The 25,175-nt window shown below is 40.0% G+C and overlaps 2 protein-coding genes across 5 annotated transcripts in view; one reads left to right on the top strand and one right to left on the bottom strand.

The window, feature by feature from the left end:
- Nucleotides 1-663: 663 nt before the first annotated feature.
- On the bottom strand, nucleotides 664-8,069 carry suds3 (SDS3 homolog, SIN3A corepressor complex component). 3 transcript variants are annotated; one of them, XM_026344151.1, is made up of 12 exons: nucleotides 7,870-8,069; nucleotides 6,257-6,326; nucleotides 6,094-6,149; nucleotides 5,141-5,212; nucleotides 4,472-4,491; nucleotides 4,183-4,339; nucleotides 3,843-3,938; nucleotides 3,579-3,640; nucleotides 3,459-3,480; nucleotides 3,149-3,254; nucleotides 2,214-2,298; nucleotides 664-1,548 (listed from the first exon to the last, which is right to left on the bottom strand). In XM_026344151.1, the coding sequence occupies exons 1-12, from the start codon at nucleotides 7,979-7,981 to the stop codon at nucleotides 1,450-1,452; spliced, it is 957 nt and encodes a 318-aa protein (XP_026199936.1). In that variant the 5' UTR covers nucleotides 7,982-8,069; the 3' UTR covers nucleotides 664-1,449. The 3 variants fall into 3 exon arrangements, with proteins under 3 accessions (XP_026199936.1, XP_026199938.1, XP_026199937.1); XM_026344153.1 differs by lacking the exon at nucleotides 7,870-8,069 and adding an exon at nucleotides 7,572-7,804; XM_026344152.1 differs by lacking the exon at nucleotides 7,870-8,069 and adding an exon at nucleotides 7,053-7,208.
- Nucleotides 8,070-10,589: 2,520 nt separating this feature from the next.
- taok3a (TAO kinase 3a) overlaps nucleotides 10,590-25,175 on the top strand; it is a 55,228-nt gene continuing 40,642 nt past the window's right edge. The window contains exon 1 of one of the 2 annotated variants that reach the window (XM_026342786.1): nucleotides 10,590-10,721. The gene's annotated coding sequence lies outside the window, so the exon portion shown is untranslated. Of the gene's footprint in view, nucleotides 10,722-10,890; nucleotides 11,037-25,175 lie in introns of those variants that run through there. The other variant, XM_026342787.1, reaches the window with a different exon arrangement.

Here is a 25,175-nt window from a genome sequence, read left to right as displayed (position 1 = left end):
ACATGGGGTGCAATAAAGAGAGCAGACAGGCATCACGTTCACTAGCTCATTTCATGCCCTCACAACAGACTGAGCAATCACATCTGACGGCCTCTGAACAGCGAGCCTTTTGTGATGAGCTTTACATTTTGTGCAGCATAGCATAACAGTAATTGCCCCCCTTGTCAAGGGTGTGTCATTAAGTCAGGCAAAGTGAAACATGCCATCCGGTTAAAATGATAGGACACACAGGAAAGGAATAGGCAGGCTGCTCCTGTGCTGAATGCCAAATAATTCAGTTGTTTACAAAGTGGCAGGATCACAGGTTGTGTGAGTGGAGATGAACTGTGGGGTGACTTGGTGAGGTGTCTCCTTAAAGTGTGTCAGCTCCTTTCCAAAGGGTTGAAGTACTCAAAACAAGATGGGAAGCACCCTCCCCCCTGAGAAAGAGACATGTTTCAGATTTGGATAAGGCTACCCCAAACAACTCTCAGCAGAACAGCATCAAAATCACATTGATATGATGCACTAGTATTGCAGCATATTGTATTTTACAACCAAACTAAAGCTGAAGTAAAAGTCTAATATGTATATATATTAATTTAAAAATGTCTGCAATACTAAGCTTGTTTACTGCAGCAGACCTGTCTCATAGTCATTAAAGCATTAAACCCATCAAACTGATAAAAGGCAGAAAACATTTTAATAAAATGGAACACAGTCAACTTAATGCTCCACATGCAAATGCTGTTGAACTATTCCAGATCGTTCACATATGGAGATGATCACATAATCTGAAGAAAACATTAACAGAAAAATGTCAAAATACTTTTTTTTTTCCCAAATAAGAAATTAAAGTTTTAATACATAGGACTTTTAAACATGTTCAGCATGACAAGCGGCCTACCTTTCTTCATGAAGACATATACATAACTGAGGGTTTAATCATTTTTACCCAAATCTGAATCAATTCTTCTGGCTTGCTTTGTTACACAGTTCCTGCGAGACAGTTTTGAAAGGCTTGAAGACATGAGGCTGTTCAAGAAAAATAACTTAACGACAAAGTCTACAAGTTTTTACGTTACAGAAATGAGTTGACAGTACAGGTCAAAAAAACAGAAAGGCTTTATGACCACTAACCACCTTCATTCACATGCCACATAGTGACAAATACGTCTGGAAAACAGCCAGTTGTACATATGACCACTTACTGTACTAGCATTTGGTCCAAGTTAGTAGTCAAACAAAGTCAGGCGAGATATTCTTGCCTCTGTGTGTGGATGCTTGTGCAGCAAGGGGTATGTATATGATGAAGAATAAGGGGCCACATGTCAAATTCAACTGAGATGCACCAGATAGGGAAACTGGATGATCAAGTGAGAGGATGGATGAATGGTTTAATGGATGGATGGATGGATGGATGGATAAATTAACAGATGGAGAGTGGGTGGGGAGAGGTGGGGTAATGTTTCATGCTGCCGATCGTCGGCGAATGACAAACGCTCCCCTCTGCAGCTGCCCCAGGTAAATCCTCATCTTTGTACTGTCACTTGTCTTCCTCACCCAAATCTGAAAGACAGAAAATCATTCAATACACAGTGGTCGTTTAGACATAACACACTGCAAAGCATTACTGATAGTCTTGTGTTGATTACAGAAGAAACTCTACTAGTTATGTTGAAAGTGAAAATACCCTTCACTGCAAACAGCATTTGAAAGACTGAGACTAGTGATATGCGGTCATGTTCTTACTGCCAAAATAATCCTGTCTATTCAATACATAATTCTTAAAAATGGGTCACAAATGTTTCATTTTCAGAAAACAGCTCGGTAATTTTCCTAAAACAGCCGGGCTCTGTATTTTACAGTTAACACTGCTCAAACTGGAGTAAACAGTGCATTTGTTGGAGACTATTTTCAGCTGTGTATTAATACATATGGTGCTCTGGTGAGTATATACAGCAGAAGGATGGTGTATGTGCAGTACAGTCAAAATAAACTACAGTGTGTATGTTCACTGTAATGAAGAAATATGTCACCCAGTCTATCGTGCTGGCTCACTGGTGTGTTTTAATTGGTTTTGAACAACAGTGAAGCTCTGCTGCAGAAAGGAATAAAACATGTCAAGCTTTGGCTACAGAGGCTTTTCATGGAATTTGTGGACAATAGGGAAGTACAGATAGAAACCCTCTCTTAAGTAATAAACAAGAAGCTGGATGAGAACTGAAGCTCACCTCATTGGTCCCTACTGAGCTAATGACACAACTAATCTTTGTGTTGTCCTTTGACTCCAGGTAGATGGCTTGGCTTTTGTGGTACCTGTCAGGATAAAACACAAAGAGCATTAATGGAGCATTCATTGTGAGGAATGAGGGACAGCAATAAGAACAGACAGGAGGAAGGTTCATTATACATAATTTTACCCAGCAGAATAAACCACATTCCTCCTGAGATGGCACTAAATAGATAATTGGACTGGAAAGTCAAAACAAATGTCTTGTTTTCTTTTTTAAATGGCTCCAAACTTTCAGAGGACGGAGCAGAGCCAAGGAAAGTGACAGACAACCAAAAGGACTTGATCATTAGGGCTCACTGAAAAATGATGACACACATCTCTCTGTGGCTCTTTGAGGAAGCAGTGGTGGCGTCTGCTTTAGAGATGAATAAATGAGACTTTGGCTTTAAAGAGCAGTGCGTGTACTTCACAGCTCGCTCTTCTGATCAGCAAATCTGTCTATGTCACAGCAGCTAATAAGTCAGAATTTTTTTTTTTTTTTCTACCCATCTTTAAATGATTCTCTGTTCTGTTCTGACACATATCTAATGCAGAGTTTTGCTCTCAAACAGAAGGGCATCAGAGATGTGTCTGGTCATTCTTTGTAGCTACATCACAGCAGAATGAAGAACTGCTACTAATGCAGCTGTCTTTCCCAGATATGCATTTTTATGATGGTTTCAAGATCTAGCACTTACTCAGTGGCTCCTAACTAATACGTCTTTCTGTAGCCCAAGCAAAAAGAGGTTGCCATCAAAGTGTTTGCAAACCAAACCAATGGCAATGTGGCCATCTGGTGGTGATACAAGTTGTTGTCAAGCTGCATGAGAAATGGCCCAACGTCAGGGGGGGACCACCAACATGCCTGTTTAGAATGCAAAGCGTTAAATTTACCATCTTTTATCATAGTAAAGTTTCCCCTCTTCGATGCGGGCCTCATAACGTTGAGAGGGGCTCTCCATGGGAGCGGAGGGGACGTGCTCTGGAGACGAAGGAGACACTAAAGAACGAGAGACACCTGATTACCATCACCATACAAAATGTATGTACTAATAGTTTGTATCGTTTTAACATTCGTATACTACAGAAAGTTAAACTAAGCTACCTCTGATATACTTTAGCTTCGTGTTTATAGACTGACAGTGGTGCCAGTTTCATCACTTTAGAAATGCAAGGTGCAAAGAGTTAGCACTGACATACGTACCTGGTCGTTTTGGTGATTTAAGCTGTAAGAAACAAAGTGTGAGATTTTTAATGAGAAAAAAAAAAAGAAATTATGTTCAGCAGAAACATGCAGAATATGAAGAAACTCAGTAGTGCTTACCTTATTAAGTGTTCTTAGATCTTCTGTGATCTGTTCGTCTGTTAGCAAATAATTTAGCTGAGGTTTGAGGAGTTAAGGAAGTTTTAAAATCAACTCTGCAGTACAGAGATGCAGCTGACAAAACCTACGGCTGAAAACAAAATGTCTTCCCTGGAAATCAAAAGTGCAAACACGAATCAAACAAACAAATAATACTGAATAATTTAACTCATATTCATCTAACTGCGTATCCAACAGTAGACCGCAGGTTTATGTGAAGGATATCTGGTGCAGGTTTTCTTCGTTTGTCTGGTATTGGGACTGGATCATTGGGCCGCCGTCGCAGCTTCCGAGTCATGATAGGTTTTACTTCCATAGAGTCTACGCATGAAAGAAATGATGACAATCTGAGATATGACAATATCATCCAAACAGTGTCAGATTCTACTGAAAAGCACAGCCTTTCTAACGCCAAACACGGATCATTTACAGTAAAGTCTACTTTAATCTGACCGATTCAGTATGCAGAAAGAAAAACTCTCACTTCACCCACGTACTTTCAGACCATTTCTCTCCCTTCTGCTGAGCAAGTTTCTAATTAACCACCCTGTTCTGGCTCCCTTACCGCCTGTCAGCTCCATTGTTAATTTTTCGTTCTCTATCATCTTCTTCTTTTCCTCCAGTTCAGCAATTAGGTTTTCCTTCAGTTCGACCTTTTTATCATCAAACTCCTTCACAGCTGCCTTCTTCTCCTTGATGTAGTTCCTCTCCACCTGCTCTGTCTGCAGAAAGATGACAGATGGAAATAGCGGTAAGAGAAGAGAAGTTACAAGTAGTTCTTGTAATAGCCCAAAAAAGTCAGTTTCACGAAAACAATAGTTGATCTGTGATTTTTTTTTTTTAAGTATGCTTACCTCAAGTTGAAGAAACAGATCTGTAAAGGAAAATAAAAACATAACTGATCATGTAGAACAAGCACTAGTTCAAGCTTATTACAAAAGGATGTATCATGTGACTTTTGACAACATAAGTTGTTCAATTTGATTATATCCAGACTAGTAAGGAAATTGCTCAAAAGGCTATACACAAATAATCAGGGACGTGCAGCGAAAATACCCTAAAGTTTTTAGCAGTGTACGAGCCTAAGACAGAATATAACACTGATGTTAATTAAGAATGCATCTTGTGCTGTGTTCTTCCATTTTGCAACTACTGTCTTCCACTGGGAATATTATGGGTCACTTACCAGAGCAGTTATTTTTATGCCAATGCATTCTGGGCAAAACTAACAATACGTTTGATCAGCAAAAAACTGATTACATTAAACTCTGGCACAGATAACAAGCAAAGAAAAAAAAAAGCTTCTCACATGAGCCACAACAAACGTTAATGTAGCCAGTAAACTGTCAAATGGGGAAAATTGACTGGTTGGGATCTGGGAGGAGGAGACGCTATGTCCTTTTCAAAATGTTTCTGTTCTTGCAATTAACTCCCTACTGACACATTGCTTCGTCCCTGCTTTGTTACTTCTGTCACTAACATTTATACCACTAAATGATTTCAATAAACACTGCTCAACTTGCCTGCATTTCGAAGTCTCTCTTTGTACTGCTGGTCCAGCTTCTTCATTCTCTTCTGATACTCCTGCAGTGTACCTGCAAAGACAATAAAGAGTAAAGACCAATAGAATAAAGACTTTTGCTCTAAGAATTCTATGGAATTATCCAATTAAGACTTAGTTGTTTTCATTGTTTATGTAGTATGAGAACAAGTCATTTCTGTAGTGAAAACAGTATAAGCTGACTGATTAAAATCTATAAAGTCATCCATATTTTTAGACATCTCACTGGACGTTTTAGCATTCTGCATCTTTACCTCTCAACACCAACCCACAGTCTACACTAGTTTACACTACACTGACACTGCACCTACATTGTATTAGCCAACAGCCCACAACATGCCACTCCACAGTTTCAACAGTCAACATCACCCTGAGCAGTAAAGAACTCGTGGGACATGAAGCAGCTCAGACACACTTTAAACTATCTTACAGCCTGATGATATAAACCTTAACCACTACCATACATTTGTTACATTTAGTCATTTGACGCCTTTGGTCAAGTGGGGTTGTTGAGTTTTCTATATAATTTTGTATACAGTTATATTTTGTAAGGTCTTAAACCTTGATCACTGAAAAGTGGCTTAAGATGACATCTGTTGTGATTTGGTGCTATACAAATAAAATTGAATTGGTTGTGATTTTATTCGAAGAAACTTACAAGGTACAAGGCAAATGCAGGGTAAGCGTAAGGAGGTCATACCTAAGGAGGTAAGGAGATAGGCCACAGCTGGGGTACGAACCCTGGTCCTACCACTAGGCAACCCAGCTACACCATAAGTAAAAAGGATTTGGCTGCATCCTTCAAAAATCTCCAATCAAAATAAATCCCCACACAAATCCCACAAGATAAAGTAGTGATTCACATTTGGAAAATCCCTGACTCCTCCCATCATAAAAGAAAATCCAAGTGATTACCTTCTTGTAATTGCTGCAGTTGTCTTTTCAGAGAGGCCAGTTTGTCTTGGTACATCCTGCATTGAAATAAACCACAGCTAATCAATATGTGGAGCAAACTTTCACCTCCAAATTATCTTATTAAGGTTACAACAGCCAATCCGTCGCTGGCAACAAAACTTACTGCTCTTTGATTTCCACATAGTCATCCTCATCATGCTTGGCAAGGTCTGTTTCACTGGCATCCTCCGTGTCTGGAATTGGGCATGACAGGAAAGAAACTGAGTCAAATTTCAAAACGATTTAACAAATACATTTCAAAACATAGTCTCAGATTTAAATAGACACTCCATGTGACCATTTCATCATAGTGTTTCAGGTTTTCCTAAGACAAACTAAATGCAATTAAGTTGACTCCACAGTCAGAGGATAACTGCGTGGCACTAGCAAGGTAATGGTGAGCACCCAGCTTGGATCGGTCCGGCGATCGGTCCCTTCAGGCTTGTGAATTTAATCAAATGAATTAAACGAACGATAAAAATATATATTTCACTCTGAGTGTCAAGCACTTGTCGCACGGTGAGTCTAATCAGTAACGATCCCCCGTTGACTTGGTCGTGCTGTCAGTCCGACGGCAACTCTCTCAAGACAACGCTAATCTATCAAACCGAAGCTAGTGCAATATGGCAACTTGGGAGCCAAGTTTCAAAGTACCGGATAAAAGCTACTATGGGTCAGACGGCGTTTACCGTCAATCCCCCGACACAAGAGAAGGACAAGGCCCAATCATGTTAAGCTGACACAGCAGCTTTCATTTTCGGTTAGCATTAATGTGCTAACTTAAGTTAGCCCAGTCTACAGTTTTAAAGAGTAACCCGAATCTAGCTCGCGTAGTCAGACATAACCCTTAAACATAAGCAGAGTAGAAATAAACGAGTCCAGCTGTTCGCTTAGACGTCAATGTCAGGAAACTGGTTAACCTTGTAGTGCTGTCATTGCCTTGCTTTCCTCGTCTTTCTCTCTCTTTGACTGCAATCCGTCCTGTTTCAACGATTGTGTGAAAAGGGCAGTGCAGTGGACACAGCACGCAGGGTTTTGCCTGCCTGCCGACCCGTCAATGTCTAAGCTAACGTTACGTAGCTAGTTGGCTAATTAACGCTATGCATCCGACTTGGCTTTTATGTCATATAATTGTGTGTTAGTCTAGATCAGTTGAGAGAGAGACTATATCAAAACCTAAACGCTTTGTTGATATTGTTTTGTCCACAATAACGTAAAAGCCCATCCGTTCAGTACGAGTGCGGTTGTAACTCACACGTAACGTTAGAGATGAAACGCTAGCTAATTAGCATGTAAACAAACACGAGTTTACTTGCTTTATTATGGGAAATCGTGGACTTAAATTTCTATCATCGGTGATAATGCTCTGATGGTGCAAGCACTTTACCTACCTTAAATCACCTGATTCTGACATATTTACTGACTTTATAGGAATTTACCTGGTGACAGTTGGCTAGCTAGCGTGTCATGTAGCCATTAGCAACATAGCTATCTACGTTCTGCTGAAGTTGTTATTGGACTAGCAATAACGCTTTGGGAACAGGCGCTTAAAATTCACATAAAATGATCAAATAAAACACACTACACGAGAAAGGACCAAACTTAATTTGCACATAAAAATTCACATTGCATCAAAGTATGGCTAATTCTGGAGAATAATCGCGCGTTTCCGTTTTTTCCCCCAACAAGTAGACAGAGCCCAACGGAGAACGACTTAGTCAGATCGTTTAACGTTACCTTCTTCTGAGTCTCTTCCCCTGAAACTCCGATCATCGTCGTCATCCACGCTGTCGAGCTCTTCTTCATCGTTGTAATAATCCACCATAGGTGATAGCAAAGTCGAAGCCATTTGTTCGATGGGAAACGTAAACAAACACAAAATAAACAATCGATTGTGTTTGGCACCTTACTTGGAACAGCGCCTACAACTGGCAGGACCTCCGCTTATCAAGCTGTCTGACGTTATGCCTGTGAAGAATGTCGGCAATATTAGGGATTCACATGGGAAATACATTTATTTAGACGTATTTTGTATATATTTAAAATAAGTGTTTAAGTCGAAGTGTACTTGCTAATACTCAATGTGTGTGCATTGAAATATAGAGTAAACGTTGAATCAGGCACATTTCTGAACACCGAAGGGGTGTGCGGTCGCTGTGTTTTGGCTCCTGCTCGGTTCTCCACTCTGTTTCCATTTAGTTGTTCACATGTGGTTTTTCTACACTCGGGAACAATCAATGGGTTGATTTTAAAAACCCGATAAATCCAGCGTTTCTCATTTAGGCCATTTAAGGTTTACTTTTACGATATATTTAAACGCTTTATTTAACTCATATTCAACTAACTTTAAACCCTGTACGAAGACCGTGTCAAAACCACAAACCTTAATATTATATTACATTATATTACATTTAATAATAATAATTAATACTTTATTAATCCTCTTGGGGGGGTTCCAAAGGTTCGGGGTTCAGTGTCATGTCCAGGGACACTTCGACATGTGGCCATGAATCGGGCTGCCCTACCAGCTGAGCCACGGTCGCCCCTTCATTCATCGATCTGTTTATTTAGTGTCAAACAACAGTCAGTGCTAACATCTGCCAACAAATCCCTCCACCGACATCTACTCCATTTGTAGGCTAGAGCACAGTTGGTGCAATGGTGTAATATTGAAGTAGGTTTTGCAAAAGCATTTTCATTCTATTCTGACTTTATCAAGATTACAGTCACACACACCAGCCCTTATAATAATTCATTTGCTGTAATAATTTTACTAGATATTTAAATAGGGACACATTTCTGTTTGATGAGCATTTCTCAAGGTTAGATATGATTTCAGCTTACACAGTTTTACCAGGAGAATCCATTTTGTAGTAATACTCCTGTGCAGGTGCATCTATGTTAATGTAATACATGAAATAAAAGTGAAAAAGGACAGTTCACTACTTCGAGCTTTTCAGTTATGATTATTTTCCATTTTTCTAGGTAACATGTGATCTAAATATATCTTTGGGCCAGCCTCTATGGCCTAAACAATAAGGCTGCACTGTAAGCTACAGTGGATAACATCAAACATTATTTCCTGATTTTACTTTACACAAAGGCTCTCCCCTGTCTATTGAAAGTGAACCTATGTAAAGAGGATTATAATGTCATTGTTACTACCAGGCTTTTGCACAGCATCCCACTCCCAGCCAAATTGATGAAACATGGTGACCTAACCCAGGGATTGTGGTTTTGAGTCCCATGTGAGCTCTGGCAATGGTGGAGTGGCTCTGGGCTAGGGGCAATTAGATCTCACCCCAACAGAGAACCTCTACAATAGAATATATTTGGACTGTTTGTCAAACAAGACACTGGCAGAGATCACTAAGTCTAGTGATGTCTCACTCTCAACAAGAGTAAAGGAAATAAAGCCACCTGCAGCCTTTATGTGGTTTCTATTAAGAGTCCACTGTGTCAGGAGTTGGGTCGCATTGACTTCAAACAGACATAATACAAAAACACTCAGCAATTTTCAATGTTTAGACTTTACATTAAAAAACATTATCAGCGACGGACCAGCCTAATTTAATTTGCCTTAAATGTACTTCACTAAAAGTTGCCACTTAAAATTCTTCAGTCAATTTGAAATACTTGCTTCTTAAGTAATTGCTCTAAATTTTACTTTAAGTACAAAAGTACTTACTCAGAAATGCCAAGCCTGTCTGACAGTTAGTGATAAAATCTATATCTATATATCTATATCTATATCTATACATCTATATACATCATCATGTCAAAAATGTCCAATTAAAGTAAGAATAAAAATAAGACAAAATGGAAATAGACAAGTAAAGTACATATACCTTACATACTTTATTTTATTTGAGTTGATGTCATCCATATGATGGAGAAGATTGCCTCCAGATTACATTATCTAAACTGTAAACTCCCCTAGATGATGTAATAATACAGGAAAAGCATTCATGCATTCCAAACTAGAACAGTTTCAACTCGTAAACAAGTTGAAAAGCAGTGAAGTGGCCCTTTAGCAGCCTTATAGTTTAACTCCTCTGATAAAACAGCAGGTGACAGCATTGCACTAAGCAAAACACGGAGAAGAGCTGGATCGTCGTCGCAGAAGTTGCAACAGAATCGGGATGACTCAGTCCATACATCTTTAATGAAGTGCAGAACAAATAATGTGTAGGGCTGATGATAACTTGTTTATTAGTATTTATTCTGTAAAGCAGCATTACTGATATTTGGGATATGGGATATGTAAAACGGTGTGTTTTTTCATTAGATTTGCAAAGCAATACATTTTGTTATATATATATATATATATTGTGTGCAAATACTAAATAATATTAACAATAAACAGCCTGTAAAAGTGCACATCCTTCTCTACGCGACACAACTTTTATTTCCGCTCGTCTGTCAAACTGTCAAACGCGGGCGAGGGGTTGAGCTCCCGCTGCTCCGTCATTCAGGAAGTCCAGACCCAACTGACAGCACTTCGGCAAAGTCACTCCGACGTCTCCTCATTCGGACTAAATGCCACCGGAGCGCGTTGGCTTTCCAGCCGGGACGGTGTTTTACTAAAGGTGAGGCTGCTTTCTTTTCTCCCCCCCCCTCTCCTCATGTGTTGTCGCGTTGCTCTCGCAGTTTGTCCCCTCTTCGCGGCTCACGGTTCGCACTCTGAAGCTGAGGTGACACTTCCTCTTGCGTTAACGGCTAAGCTACTTTAGCTAACTGCCGGAGCGCTGGAACAAAAAAAGTGGACCCACGAACGAGCAGAGGCGCTCGGACGTTTCCACCTGAAGTTGGAAGTGACCACCGTCTCGACTGGTTGTTTGAACGCCACTCTACTCCGAGGTGGCGAGTACGGAGACGAGCAGCGGCGGCTCGCCGGGGGTGAAGTGCGTAGGTTTGCTTTCTTAACGGTTTTGTTGAGCGAAGTGTGTGTGTGTGTGTGTGTGTGTGTGTGTGTTGATGGACGTGCGTCTGCACCTGCTGTAAAAACAAGTCGACGCTGATCTTGTTTTTTTTTGGGGGGGGGGGGGGGGAGAGGAGAAGGCGCTTTGCCGCTTGGTTTGTCCCTTCAGGGGGTGAGTATGAAGAGCAAATGGATGACAGGTTGTAGTGGAGTGGAGTGTGGAGCGGTTCGTATTGGAATAATAAATAAATAACAGACGACGAGGCGGCTGGACGCCACGCGAACTTGTCTCCGGTGTTGTGTTCGTGCACTGTCACGCAGCGTGGATCAGGCTGGATGAGTGGGTCACACACTAAATAACTATGGTACCGTCCATTGCATCCTACATTGTTGTGAGTGGGATTTTTACTATCAACGCACAGTCACAATGGCTTTTCTGTGGAGACGGTGTAGAGACCACTCCACGTCCCGAGCCACACTGTACTACATTTACTACGCGTCAGCCGGTGAAGCATTTATCTGCATCATTGACACTTTTTTTTTGTTGTTGTTTGTACGGTTTCGATTTGAATTCAGCCTTCCGCTCATTTAACGCAAAATGAGTAACCTGCGCGTCACAGCGTTGCATATCTTATCTTAGAAGTCCTCCCTGACCTGGATGCTACAATAACATGCACGCAGGACGGTGCTTGGTTAAATAACCGACGGTAAAAGTAAATGTAGGCTAACGTGACGCGCTCGAAATGGCAGATGTAGATGGCAAGCTGAGCACTAAAACCCAAGCTGACCCAAACATGATGTCATCTCTCGTGTGTAGAGCGCATGAGCCGTGTGTTGCTCCCGAAGTGTGGCGTTTGTAAAGATTTATTTTAAGAAGCCGACCCACGCAATCGCAAGCACGCATCACCACAATCTTATCCCGTACTATCACATTGCACCTGCACGTCCTTCCAATCGATCCGTAGTTTTGGCAGAGCATCCTGTAGTGGGGATGGTGTGGTGGTAAGATCGCCGCCCTCTGGGGTTCGAATCCCAGCTGTGGCCTCAATCCAGGAGGGTTCCTTAGGCAAGACCACCTTACGTCTGTGCCTTGTGCCGCTTTGGATAAAAGCGCCTGCCAAATGACTAAATGTAGATGTAGTGTGGCTGAAAACGCACCAACTCATTTCACACACGTTTGTTTTGCAGAATAGAGTTGCTCCTCTTGACATAATGCTGAGTAAGTAGTGTCAAACTGATGGCAGTTAAATCGAATAAGATCTTTTGAGGAAAGAAGTGCCTTTTAGCAGCTGTTTTCCTGTACAAGTTACTGCCACAGTGTCTTTGGTCGGGATGCCATACCTTGCAGTGTCTTGCAACACTTTTGTTCAAAGGGCACAGGGCCTGTTTTGCAAATGTACTTAAATCTGGTAGGCTGATCTTCAACCTATTGGCCATGCAACTGAGAGAGGGAACAGAAAGTGACACACTTCCTTATTCATAGTGGTATCTAGGGCATTTTAGTATTTATGATTTTTATCAGATTGACCCAGTGAAAGGTAAATGTTAACTAACTTAAGCTATTGGACTGATACAGAATGGTTGTTGAAGCTGTAGACTGATAACACACAGGTAATGACATGATAAATGCTTGTTGTACAATATGTACAATTGGGCCTAAGTGAAGTTAGGCCTCATCTGGTGGGTAAAAGCTTTTATAAAACAGGTTGTGAAACAGGAGATGTTCTAGACAAAAAATCAAAGAGCTAAGAAAGAGACAAATATTCTTAGCTACCTAATCTGTTCAGTGTTTTGAGTGGATAAATTAGGTTGTCCTCTGCTTTCATTTGGCCTTTATTAAACACTGAATGGCACAGGTCCATATGTAATGTGACAACAAGCTTCCTTTAGACAGGCCGAGTCAGTTATAAGCAAATTGCTAACAGTCGTGTCTTTTTATAGAGCTGTGCAAAAGATTATTGAGACATTAGTCAGGAGTCTTCTCATGAATTTGCACAAATCCCTTTGAGTGCGTGTGTGTGTGTGTGTGTGTGTGTGTGTGTGTGTGTGTGTGTGTAAAACTGATGGAGGCATGGGGAAGGACACATCAGCTGCTCTTGACAATTAGCTGATGTGGCTGTCAAAGACAGGGTGCGGTGTGGGGTGGGGGTGTGAGCCAGACGAGGCCATGTTCATGCTAAAGGCAGGTGCCCATCTGTTTAAGTCGAACTGAATTTCAGGGCTGTGCTGGTAGCCAGTTGTATAATAAAAAACTATTAAAAGACCTTGCATATGATGTGACATAAATTTGACGTAATTTGAAACTTAATTTGTCACAAATCACTCTCTATTCTCACTTACAGTGTATAAATGTACAGGACAGATTTTCATCATTCAAGCATTTAGTCACCCAGTGAGCCCCCCTTTTTTTAGGTGTAATTTATATAGAGTATGCTTGACATTATGTACTGGGAAAGGTTTTAAAACAATAAAGAATATATAAATAATACATTATTCGTTTTTACGTTGTTCCCCCTCTAATGATGTGATTCACTCCTGGGCACGTACAGGCAAGGGAAGCTGGTTTGGGTGTGTGTGTGTACTGTCAGACTCAGTTTTAAGATAGTGGACATACGAAGTAGCTTTCTTTGCAAGCCTTTTCATATTATTAGGTGTTTTAATAAATTGCTTTTATTAGCTTTTTACCCGCAGAGCCTTTATTCTTTCGTCACTTGTGCAACATCTCCTTTCTGGCCCGCTATCCATCCACTCTGTGTGCTCGTTGTTGTGTGGAGGAACCGAGCCCTGTCCTCGGCCAAACACAGAGACACACAGAGGATGATCGTGTTATTAGCACCACCACTAGATTTTCAGGTCAGTTTAACTCATGTTTTTACATATACACACTCTAATTTTCAGTCAAATATCTGAATGAAATGCTCACACTTGAACACTACCTCAGAGCCTTTTTTCCTAGATAGTATGTGAGCAATTTGGTCAAAACCATAAATTTATTGAAATTTGGTACCCTTTTCAATTTTTTTTGGTGAAACCACAAGACAGAATCAGTGTTTTCAGATTCAGTCTCTGTCTAGCATGTTTAGGATAACATTTGTAATATTTTAGTGAGAATAAGGTCAGTACAGTGGGAAAAAAGTGTGTTTTCCAATTTAGCTGGATTAGTGCGGCATGGTCTGACAATTACATGTGACCTTAAAAGGAGGAATTGTAAAGCTATGGCATCAGCTTTAATGTAAAACAGGCTACAGTAGTTACAACTATGTGACCTCTCTATGCCTGTTGTAGCTTTTGCTTCACAACTCTTCTAATGCTGCGGTGTGCAATGCAATCTTTTCCCGTTTCAGTTGAATCCTGAATTGTTTCATTTAAAAATAAACAGAAGGCAAACAGAATAGGGCGGCGTGTGGCATTCCAGAACCTGGGCCTACGCTAATTAGCACCAAAAACAGTGGTTTGGTCAGCCTCTTCTGTCCCAGCTATTATCTAACTAGTAAAGTCTTAAGAGTGTGTGGCACGCGACCTCCCCTTCTTCTTGTTTGGGTTCATGTGGCTGTCACAGTTATTCAGTTTACCCTACACTGCTGCTGTCAAAAAACCATGACAAACCCCAGACTTATATGTGCCTATATGGTTTTCCACCAACCCTATCTGGCTTGTCAAGACACTGTTTACGAGCTGTGTGCTAGGTCAGCTCTACATACCTAGGAGACAGACATTATGATATTTTCCAAAATTTGAAACCATTGATGCCAGTAGAGAAAGTCTTGGCAGGTTTTGTTTTGCATCTAGGGCAACCTGTTGAAGGGAAAAACACACATTTCTCCTCCCCACTAACTAATCCACCTCAGCATCTCTTGCAACTCTCTGCCGAAAGCAATGAACTTTTCTCGACTTCCATCTGAAGGCTTACTTGAAAAAAATATATTAGAGAATTGTCAGTTTATCCGGCGCTAGAGCAGTTTGGTGGTTTATGCCACAGTAGCAGGGTGCATAAAATATTAAAGCGTTGCTGTCAGGCTTAATGTTTTGCAGTGATCTGGTTTAGCATGTCTAATATAGAAATGCTGTCTCAAATGACGAGGAGAATTATGCCATCTCTACCTCCAGTTCTTCTCTACTAGTAGATGTGCACACATGTACTGCTTTTAATGATGATTTCAAAAGACAGCAAAACTCTGCAGCTCTGAAAAACTCTGCAGCTCTGAAAAACTCTGCAGCTCTGCAGTGAGTTTTGCAACAAGAGGGAGAAGCAATATAGATATTTGGTAACAGGATTGATATACAAGTAGCAATAAGATGTTATGTAACTACCCAGTCATGAGAACTGCATATACCCTCATGTTCATGTTCACAGTAGGTACAGCCCTAAACCATCTTTTTTTTTTAAATTAATTGTTAGGTTTTTTTTTGTGTGTTTTAAAAACACTCCTGTTCAGTTCCTGCTTGTCCAGGTTCATGAAGGCCTTGACATAAAGTCATAATCAAAGCTCTTGAACATTATTATAATCTTTATAATCTATTTAGGCCATTCTGTCATTCTTTATTGCACTGCATTTTACCCATGACTATTTTAGACTTCTGTTAGACAATCTATCTAGATAAGTTATTTTGTGTTTGCACTGGTGTAGTTCTTTTCTTGTTGTGGTTGTTTCTATTTGAACATATAGCAGCTATAACAAGTAAAGGTGATTTCCCTTTGGGGTTAACAATGTTTTTAAATCTTGAAACTTTATCTGCATTTAGTTCTGGAGTTGATGAAAATTCTGTATATACACCCTGAGCATGACAAGAGTCACAGGAAAGAATGTGAAATAGATCTAGTCATGACCCAGCAGCTGGTGCAGACCTGAGTCATGGCCTTGGTCTACTGAAATCTGTCTCAGAGGCGAGAAAGTCATGGCCCAACAGATGTCTCATCAACAAATACCTCCCTAGTGAGTGCGCCACTTTGGCTGTTCACTTGCCACCTTGCACAGCTGAAAATTGTGTTCATCTGACCAACTGGTTGAAATCTTTGGCGAGAGGTAGGATCCAGCTGTCACCCATTTAAGATTTCACACTGAAAATATCACGCATATCAGAATTACTGTGCTTCATTGCTAGTGTCTGGAGGTACATGCCAGCTTTTATTCACCTGAGGTTCACCTTTTTTCATGTACAATACTGTGCAAAAGTCTACCATTAGATTAGTTTGTGGTAATGTTATTATGACCATATATACATTTATTTATTTATTCTTTTTATTCGATCACAACAGACACATTTTGAGTGTGTACTCAGGAATACAGAAGAAGTTAAGGACAAAACTATGAGTTGAAGACTTGTCAAAATCAAAACTTTCTTAAGGTTTCTTCTTTGAGAGATTGGAAGAAGTCCAGGACCTGGCTCAGCATCTGGCAGCTTCATCTGGATGCCAAGTTGATCCTTCCATAGTCTGAAAAAGCCTGATGAGGAATGGTCTATGTAGAAGAAGAGCAGCAAAGAAACCCATGTTTTGTTTCTAGTTGTTCTAATTTTTACTTTTGCAGAGTACTGTATTTTACAGACTTTCTGCTAGCATGACTTGTGACTTAACTTGTTTACTATACAAGTTGTATACATTGATATATACCAAAACCCAGATATGTGTGTGTGGTTGTTAAATACAATTTTTCCTGTGCATCAAATTGATTGTTCTTTTCCCTCATTGTTCTCTTCCTCAAGCATACAAAACCCTGTGTCATAAGAGAGGCATTTTGGCAAGTCAGCCTGACTGGGTGTGGGAGGTTAGCACAAGCAACTTGATTATAGCCCTTCATTACATGTGTGCCTCCAGTCCTCTTGTGAGGCAGCTGTGACCATGAGCTGGCCTCTCAAGCCCCCCCCTTTTTCAAACCTTGTTGTGTCCAGCTACAACTGTCTCTAGCTGTCATGTAAAATCTGCAAGCCTTTATCTTGTCTTCCATGACTAGGCCAAGTTGAAGTACTATTATTATGAGTAGACTTATAAGCAGCTATAACGATCTTCCAAAAAGACCATCATTGTTGTCGCCTGACTTATCTTATATCTGCCACCACCACTCTTGGGTCTGGGGCTTAATTTAGCTCAGAAAAACTAAGGAAAGGGCTTAGGCAGGAGTATTTTTAGAACTACATGATTCGCTGTAATAGCGGTCTTTAAAAAATTTAAAGTATCATGTCTTAGACCTACAATTTGCGACCATTCTGCTGGCTCTATCCTGCATGCAAGAAGCTAGGAAAACTCCAGTATTCTCTGCTAGCTTAGCAGAGTGGGACATGTCAGCAAGGCTTAGGATGCATGATTAGGATGGACACGTTTGCTGATGTGAGTGGGGGTGAGGTAATACACCACACCATATTGGTCTATTTTGGGAGCTTGCTTTGTCTGCCCAAAGCGCTTTTTAGTCTCACAGTTCTACATCATTATTTTTACTCAGTGCATTTACAAAAATATTTCTCAACCTGTTTTCATTATTGCAGAGAGTACATTTCTCTGGTGTGTTGGTTGATTAATTCCACATCAGGCCTGCAGCATAACAGTGGGCACTGTGGCCAGTATTTGTGTTATTTAATAACTGCAGACAGGCGTTCATTCCATGGCATTACCAAATGGTGCACGGCTCATAAGGGTGATGCCGTTTGACAAGATTTTGCAGAACCTTTTTGGTCTGGCTGCCACTGGAACCTAACGTAAGTGCTTGATAACTCTTTATCTGTGTGTGCCAAACTGACCCCATCCCCCCAGTCCCAAGAGAAACTAGGCCTCAACCCAAGCTATGTGCAGCCCTAATGCTATGACTGGACAGCCTCCATTGGGTCAAGTGGAGATTTGCCTCTGATGAAAATGGGGGAGATTGTGTTGTGCTCTGGCCAGCTAGCTGTGAATCTAGCTAAAAAAATATATTTTGTAATGTTTGTGGCTCAGCCTGACTGTTTATTGCTGAATTCTCCCCAACAATGATTATGAATACAAACCAGTCTCAAAGCTATGAAATAATTCAGGTTAAACTTTTGAACTACACAGCACTTTTCTTTTTCAGTCTCCATCCAAAGCTGCTATTATCTCTCTAAAAGAGCTTTTTGCTAACCCAGATGCATCAGAGTGGATGTGAATGCTATGTCATATTGCATGAGAGAACACAAGAGTTTCTCATGAGGAAAAATAATGCAATGCAAACCAGCCAAAACAAGTACTTCTGCCACCCTTTTCTTGCTTAATAGTCCATTCTAGGACAGCTTTGTATGCCTTTCTGAACCCAGGAGCCGGAGGTTAAACTGCACAATTGTCCAATTAAATTGTGACTTGGAGAAAACTCTGCAAGTCAACACCCTGCCGTACTACTTCTCTCACTCATTCTCATTTCCTCTCTAACGTGCACACACATACAGTCTTTTGTCGTACACAAACACAAATAAACCAGATGCGCAGTGCTACAAATCTAAGAGGCTACAAATGTTAGAATAGGTGCAGGGATGATAGGGTAAGAGGGCAAATGAGGAAATTGTTGAATTATCAGCCTGAGAATATTAAAGAAGCTGATACATACACACACCCTTCCTTGGTTTTCAAAGATGGCAGCTAATTTGGCCTGTGTCCAGTTATTGTTTCTTGGAGTGATACACGTGCCATGTCAGATAGTAAAGCTATTCAGTCTTAACCAATTCAAAGCAAAAGAGCAGGAAGCAGTTCAATATTGCTGCCTGATTTCAAAAGTTACTGTGATCACCAATAATCACAGGTTTGACTGTGTTGTTTATACATTTTATAATCACTGTGAAACACAATTTATTGAAGTAGTCAATTATGTTTGAAATGCTCAATAGCATTTAAGTCTAGAAGGACAATTGGAATTAGTTTTTAGTTGCACAGAAGTATCAGTATTAACCTGCCTTTTAGTAAAATCAAAGGAATCGGGTGGGGTTCCAACCCCGCACCTGATCAAAGTCAAGATAATGAACATTATTTAGGGCCATCGTGGACATCATGTAGAATTACCGAATGGTATGTTTTGACATCCACCTAGTGTAAGGGTGTACACACACATGCACTCTCTTACTATGATTTATTGAACTCTGTTATAAATAGAAGGTTCCTGTTATTAATTTATAGCCTTTTTTTCTAACAAATATTTGCTAGATTTGTCTGATTAATTATTAATTGGCAACACGCACAGGGCTACAGGATTTTGTTGTCTGTGGGGGTTTTGATAGCTGATTTGTGTGTACTGGTGAGATCAGAATGCACAACTGAAGTGGAGGGTGTAGTGATCCCCTTTCTACTTCCCCTTACCAAAGAGAGAGGGTGTGAGAGGTTGCAAAAGTTAATGGATCCCACCAGGAGCAGCAAGCTCAATGTAATACATGAAGAGAAACAGCAGGAAAAATAAAGAACAGGCAGCAGAGTGGTGTACTGATTGGACTGTCACTGTTCATAAAATCTAAAGCCTGGCTTGTACAACAACTATTTTCTTACCATTCTAGTATCCTGGAGCGAGAAACTGAGTGTACTGGTAAAAGTCAGCTGAATTTCTTCAAAAGGATACTAGGAAACACATTTATAGTGCTTAGTTGTACACACAGTTGTGGTCATAGGCTTTTATCAGACTTGGGTCATTGGGTTCAAACTTTAATTTAGTTTTTTGTCTACTAGTTAGTCAAAAGTAAAACAAGTAATACTTGATTGTCAGGTCAGTTAAATTGAATCATTAAACATATTATTTTAATAACTAAAAGTTTAAGCAATTTATCTATCTATCAATCTATCTTTTTGCCTATCTGTCTGTCTGTCTTTTGCCTAGCAAATCAATTGTAGAGATTTACCTCTTACAGTCTTTCATGTTTCTGTAAGTTTCCTCCTTTAGATGTTAAAATTAAAACTTAATTTTAATTTTTGGTGATATCCATTAACTGTATATGTGAATTCATTACTTACTACAAACAATGGACTAATAAATCAATAAAAACTCACGTGACTAAATGTTGAGCTAAAAGCTTGCTACAGCAAGTGCTTTAAGTCCATGATGAGCATACTTCATTATTTGATGTCTGCTGTCTGTTTTTATTGGGTAACTTCAGACAGTTGTTTAACAAAACCCATCAGCACTTAAGTCCCTGAAGTTTTAAAGACTCAACACTTTATCTACAGTAGGCATATTGATTCATATTGATCCATTTTACATAATTGCCCTGCACTCTTTAACACACACTGTCTAGTTTGGGGACTTGTATTAGTCCACATTTTTGTAATATTGGTATCATTTGTGTGGGTAAAATCTTTTCCAGGGCAGATATTTCATTTTTTACTCCTTCTCTTTTTGTGTGTGTAAAAGAGGCTTGGATGAATCAGTACACATCTAAAAGAGGAAGGGGGAGGCTAAGGTCTGAGCCTGAATTAATTCCCAAACTAATTGCGGGCAGAGTTTACAGGGGATAAAAAGCTGAAATCCTAAAAGCTAAAACCCACGGGCCCTCTCCCACTCTGTGTAAACCCCAGCGATGATGTACATAATTTATACTGTCAGTGTATATTTGAACAAGAAGAAGAGGAAGATGCAAAACACAAAGGAAATGACTCAGTGGCCTAGATGCATGTTTCCTTTTTGGGGTTTCCTCTGCTTGATTTCCTCCCCTGTCTTTCTCTTTCATTTTGGCTGATCATTCTCTTTTTCAGGCAGAGGAGGGAAGGTTGTAGTTTAGCATGATAGGTTTCTCTTGCTGTGTTGTGTCCGTTAACGCGTTGCAGCTAGATGAGTTATATTACCCACCACTTCTAAGTCACTTTTTAGCTGATGTGCTGTGATGATCGAGCCATTTGCTTTTTGACACAACACATGAATCCTTGTACTATCTCCTGATTAAAAAAAAATAATGGCAGTATTGTGCTAGTATTAAGTAAACAAAGAAAACAAAGTTTCATTACTTCATGGTTCCTTGTGATATACTAGGGGTTGCAGGATGTTTTTTATTCTATATGACACCGACACCTCTGGGAGTCCTGGCTATAAATGTATTACTGTGAATCATAATGCCGTGAATGAATGTATGACATCATTGTGTTCCCTCCAAGAATATAGCTGTCAAAAAAGTCAAAGACAGCATCTCATCAACCCACCATAGATATCTTACATGTTGTCCATTGTCTTAGCTGTTTAGGATATTTGGGAGAGACTTGTGTGCTTTGTTTTGTTTGGCATCTCTGGAGGGCAGTACATATTGCTCTGGAAATCTGCAAACAATGGTTGGCAGATTAAGGAAAGAAAGCAGCTGAAAAGATTAAGATACATCACAAGTCAAGGGTCTAAATCTTTGTTCTCTCTCTTTTGCACCAGATCAGTGAATGAGAGGAATTCTCATTGGCTCATCTTATTTGGGGAAGGTGGACACATGGACACTGGTAGCTTGACTCTGCACTTTACACGCACTTCAGCTCAACCTGTGTGTTAATTTGAGTTTTTAATAATTTATTATGGAAAAAAAACTCAAGCACTTTCACTATGACACACACAACAGGCCTTTTATTAATTTTTCTGCTGCTCTTGATTGGAAAATCCTGTTGGGCTTTAGAGTAGCACTTCACTCTATGCTCAGCCCTCCCTTTGTACACACACACTCTCACACACATACACACTTTGAGCTGAAACTAGATCAGCTAGTGTGTACATCCCTGAGTTGACCTTTCACTGTGTGTGTGTGTCCATGAACACTGCTGATTAAATTACTATAACATTTAATGTAATCACTACATATGTGTACATATGTAGATGTATGTTTTGTGAATTCTCTCTCACGCACTCGGCGCTTGTTACGGTGGAGTCAGGGACATAATAAGGGCTTTCTCAGCATGAGTTTTCTCTAAGACGCCTATGCAAAGAGCGCTTGCATTGATTTGGGGGCTAACCTCAGCCATGAGACAGTCTTAGCAAATAATTGTAAAATGACTGTGATGTGGCCTTGATTCAAAATGGCAGCAGACACACTGCTCTCACTGCTGTACTGTGTATATATATATATATATATATATATATCATTATGATTTTCTATGTGTGTGTGTGTGTGTGTACATGTGTGATGCCATAGATATCCTTCACTGGGTGTGCAATTGAAAGGTTGAAAGGTATTTTGCAACCACAATGAAAATCAATGCAGTAGGGAACAGATAGTGTCATAAACAGGCCCTGGGTTATTGCTAAGTTAATATGGCCCATCTAGTCACTGAGTCCCAGCTGAGCCAAGCTAGATATGGCCAGTGGCAATAAGTGTTACACACATTGATGAAAACACCAGCAATCATCAAATGGCCTGTCGTTTGCTTTCACACCAGTTTAGCACCAGCAGCAGTTTGATGTGTCACCCAGGGTCAATAACAACTTGATACCCCTAAGGCCAAGACCTCAGTGACTGAACCTAATTGACATTTACTCTGTAACTGTTGTTCTCTTGCTTTTTTGGGAGTCAGCAACAGCATTAAGTTTAACATTTCCCTTTAGGGCAGGCTGCTTATTTAAATTTACAATTGTATTGATATTTCAATTTCTCTGCCTTTTAATTATTGTCCACAAGCTTTTGTATCTACCACTCACTATGGTATTCATATGATACGTTACTGCTGTGTGAAAGAAATCCTCCGTAATAAGTCCTATTAATTGTGTTTGTGTGTATTCAGATGTAGAATAAAGTGCAATGCCAGATTTGTCATGTCTTGACTTGACAAGTCACAAATTTAAATCCCTGCAAACATATTATGTATAGATCGAATATACATCAAATTATATGGCATCTGACAGAAAAATGTGCTTTGTTCACGTGACTAAGCTATTTTTGAGTACGCTGTTATGGTGTAGGCAAGCAAGAGGAGGGGAGATGGTCCTGTGGGAAAATAGTCTGAAAGTACAAGAATACATGTGCATTGTTTTAATTTTAGACTATATTTTCTCATTCCCTGTACAATTTGAAGTATTAAAACTGCAATGTCTGAAGTTTAAAAATGTTCTTACCAAAATTCTAGACATTTTTTAAACACCTATGTACATTTACAATCTACGTTTGAGTTTCTAGTGGGTTACTAGTTATTAAACTAATCATTACATTCCGCATACTGAAAGTAGAAACAGCCATTCACATGAAAGTCAAATGAACCTTGTCTCCATCTGATTATAAATCTGAATCACCTAATGTTGTCACTGTATAATTTGTGCAAATACATTGAAACAATGACACTGCCATGCCGATTTGTCACCAGTAGTGTAAGTAGTGTTTAAAGTGATTGTCAGAAACTGAGCTGTGTACACATTGTGACAGGTTTTCTTTTGAACCCTGTGAACCTGGGTCAGTTCTTTGGATTAAATTTGGCTTGGGTGTGTGCTTGTGCTTTGCAGATTACACCCTGTTAACCCTTAGGTTCACATTCTCTCATCCCTGTCATTAACTCCTGATGAGCTCATTAGCCAGCAGGACCACCATCTGAGCACTCCATAGTAAAATGCAAAAGCTTTTGAAGTGAAGGGTGGTGTGCTTCTCACTGAATGTTTCCCCTTAGATTTTGATATCAAGAATCTACAATAATATCTGTACATGAGATTAATTGACTGGTTTTCGGACATCGTTTGCATAAAATCCAGCACACGTGCATGTCGGTGTTTGTTCAGTGAGTCAGCTTAGAGGAGGTGGCGCTGGTGGAGTCGTGCTTTTGAAATAATGAACTGATACTGTGCGGGGCCTACAAGGGTTTTCAGAAAATAGAGTTTTTCCAAAATGCTTGCCCGAGAGAAAAGAAATTACATAAACATGACACTCCCACATTTACTCATATGTTTTACTGCAGCCCCAGAAGATGCATGGTGCAGCAATAAGTTCATGCAAAGCAGAATGATGAAGATGTTAACCTTGAATTGTTTTATATACTGGTACTGCTACATTGTGATGTTTCTATTTAATATAGAAACTCTTTACAAGTTATATATAAATATGTTTATTTTTAGAGCCTAGACAATTTTAAACACTCAAACACACACATTATCAATGTCATCCTCTGTTACTGTCTTTATCTGAGAATGTTGAACTATAAAATAACTATTTCAGCGTTTCAGTGTTTGAGATCAAGGTTCAGTTGATTTACTCCACTGTTTATCACTTTTTTTCCAGTTCGATGATCAAGACAAAAACAGATTGTTTTTAAGAAGCAGGCTAAAAGTTAAAATATGAGATGTGTTTACATCTTGGTGGATGTGTTTTCACCTTGACAGGTCTGTTGGGTACTTGTTGGCCCTTCAAGCAACAGGGACATCAATTACTGTTAAGTCTTTAGCTATGGTGGTTAACAGGGTTTGTGAAATAGTATATAGTCAAGTGGGTTGGTTTATTTACAACTTTGATAGCAAAAGATCCTCCTCTCTTGTTTTTCAGCTCTTTATTCTGTTTCTCTCTCTCTCTGTCTGTGTGTGTGTGTGTGTGTGTGTGTGTGTGTGTGTGTGTGTGTGTGTGTGTGTGTGTGTGTGTGTGTGTGTGTGTGTGTGTGTGTGTGTGTGTGTGTGTGTGTGTGTAACCTGTTGATCCTTATAAAACTCAATCCCTGCCAATGGCCCCAATGAGCATCCTTCTACTCCACCTTTCTCACTTTCTCTGATGTGCAAAATTGTGTGTGAGTGACTGTTGAATAATTTATCAGTCTGGTGATAGTTCTCTGTGACACCGCACTTTGTGTGTGGGGTTGTTTCAATCAGTTTGTGTGTTTGTATTTATTTAAGAGGGAGGGGTTTGGAAAAAGACAGTGTGAAAGGCTGTGCAGATTTGCTCAGAGCAAGACAGTAGACCACACACACTATTGACCAGGTTGACCAAAAAAAAGCTCAACTCACAAGGCACTAGCTCTGATACTTGCCAGAGAGGATGAATAGCTTTAATAGAGAAAACTCCAGGCTTCCCTCCAGTGGGACAGACAAACGCGTGCGCACACACACAGACACACACACACACACACACACACACCCCAGCCCCTCTGGGTTCATGGGATTGCTCTAAAAAAAAACAAAAAGCTTTCACATTGAATGAGGGATGGTCTTTGTGGTCTATGTGTGACCAATGCATGTTTGTGTGTCCTTGCTTATGTGTGAATATGCTGTATCTT

Source organism: Anabas testudineus, chromosome 9 (assembly GCF_900324465.2).
Source record: "Anabas testudineus chromosome 9, fAnaTes1.2, whole genome shotgun sequence".
Lineage (NCBI taxonomy): Eukaryota > Metazoa > Chordata > Actinopteri > Anabantiformes > Anabantidae > Anabas > Anabas testudineus.
This window is presented reverse-complemented; position numbering and strand designations above follow the sequence as displayed.

Coding starts and splice junctions, on each gene's coding strand:
- suds3 (XM_026344151.1), bottom strand. CDS start 7,981: ATGGCTTCGACTTTGCTATCACCTATGGTGGATTATTACAACGATGAA. Junction 4,340..4,471: donor ATCTGTTTCTTCAACTTGAG/GTAAGCATACTT, acceptor ATCTTTCTGCAG/ACAGAGCAGGTGGAGAGGAA. Junction 3,481..3,578: donor ATCTAAGAACACTTAATAAG/GTAAGCACTACT, acceptor TGTTTCTTACAG/CTTAAATCACCAAAACGACC.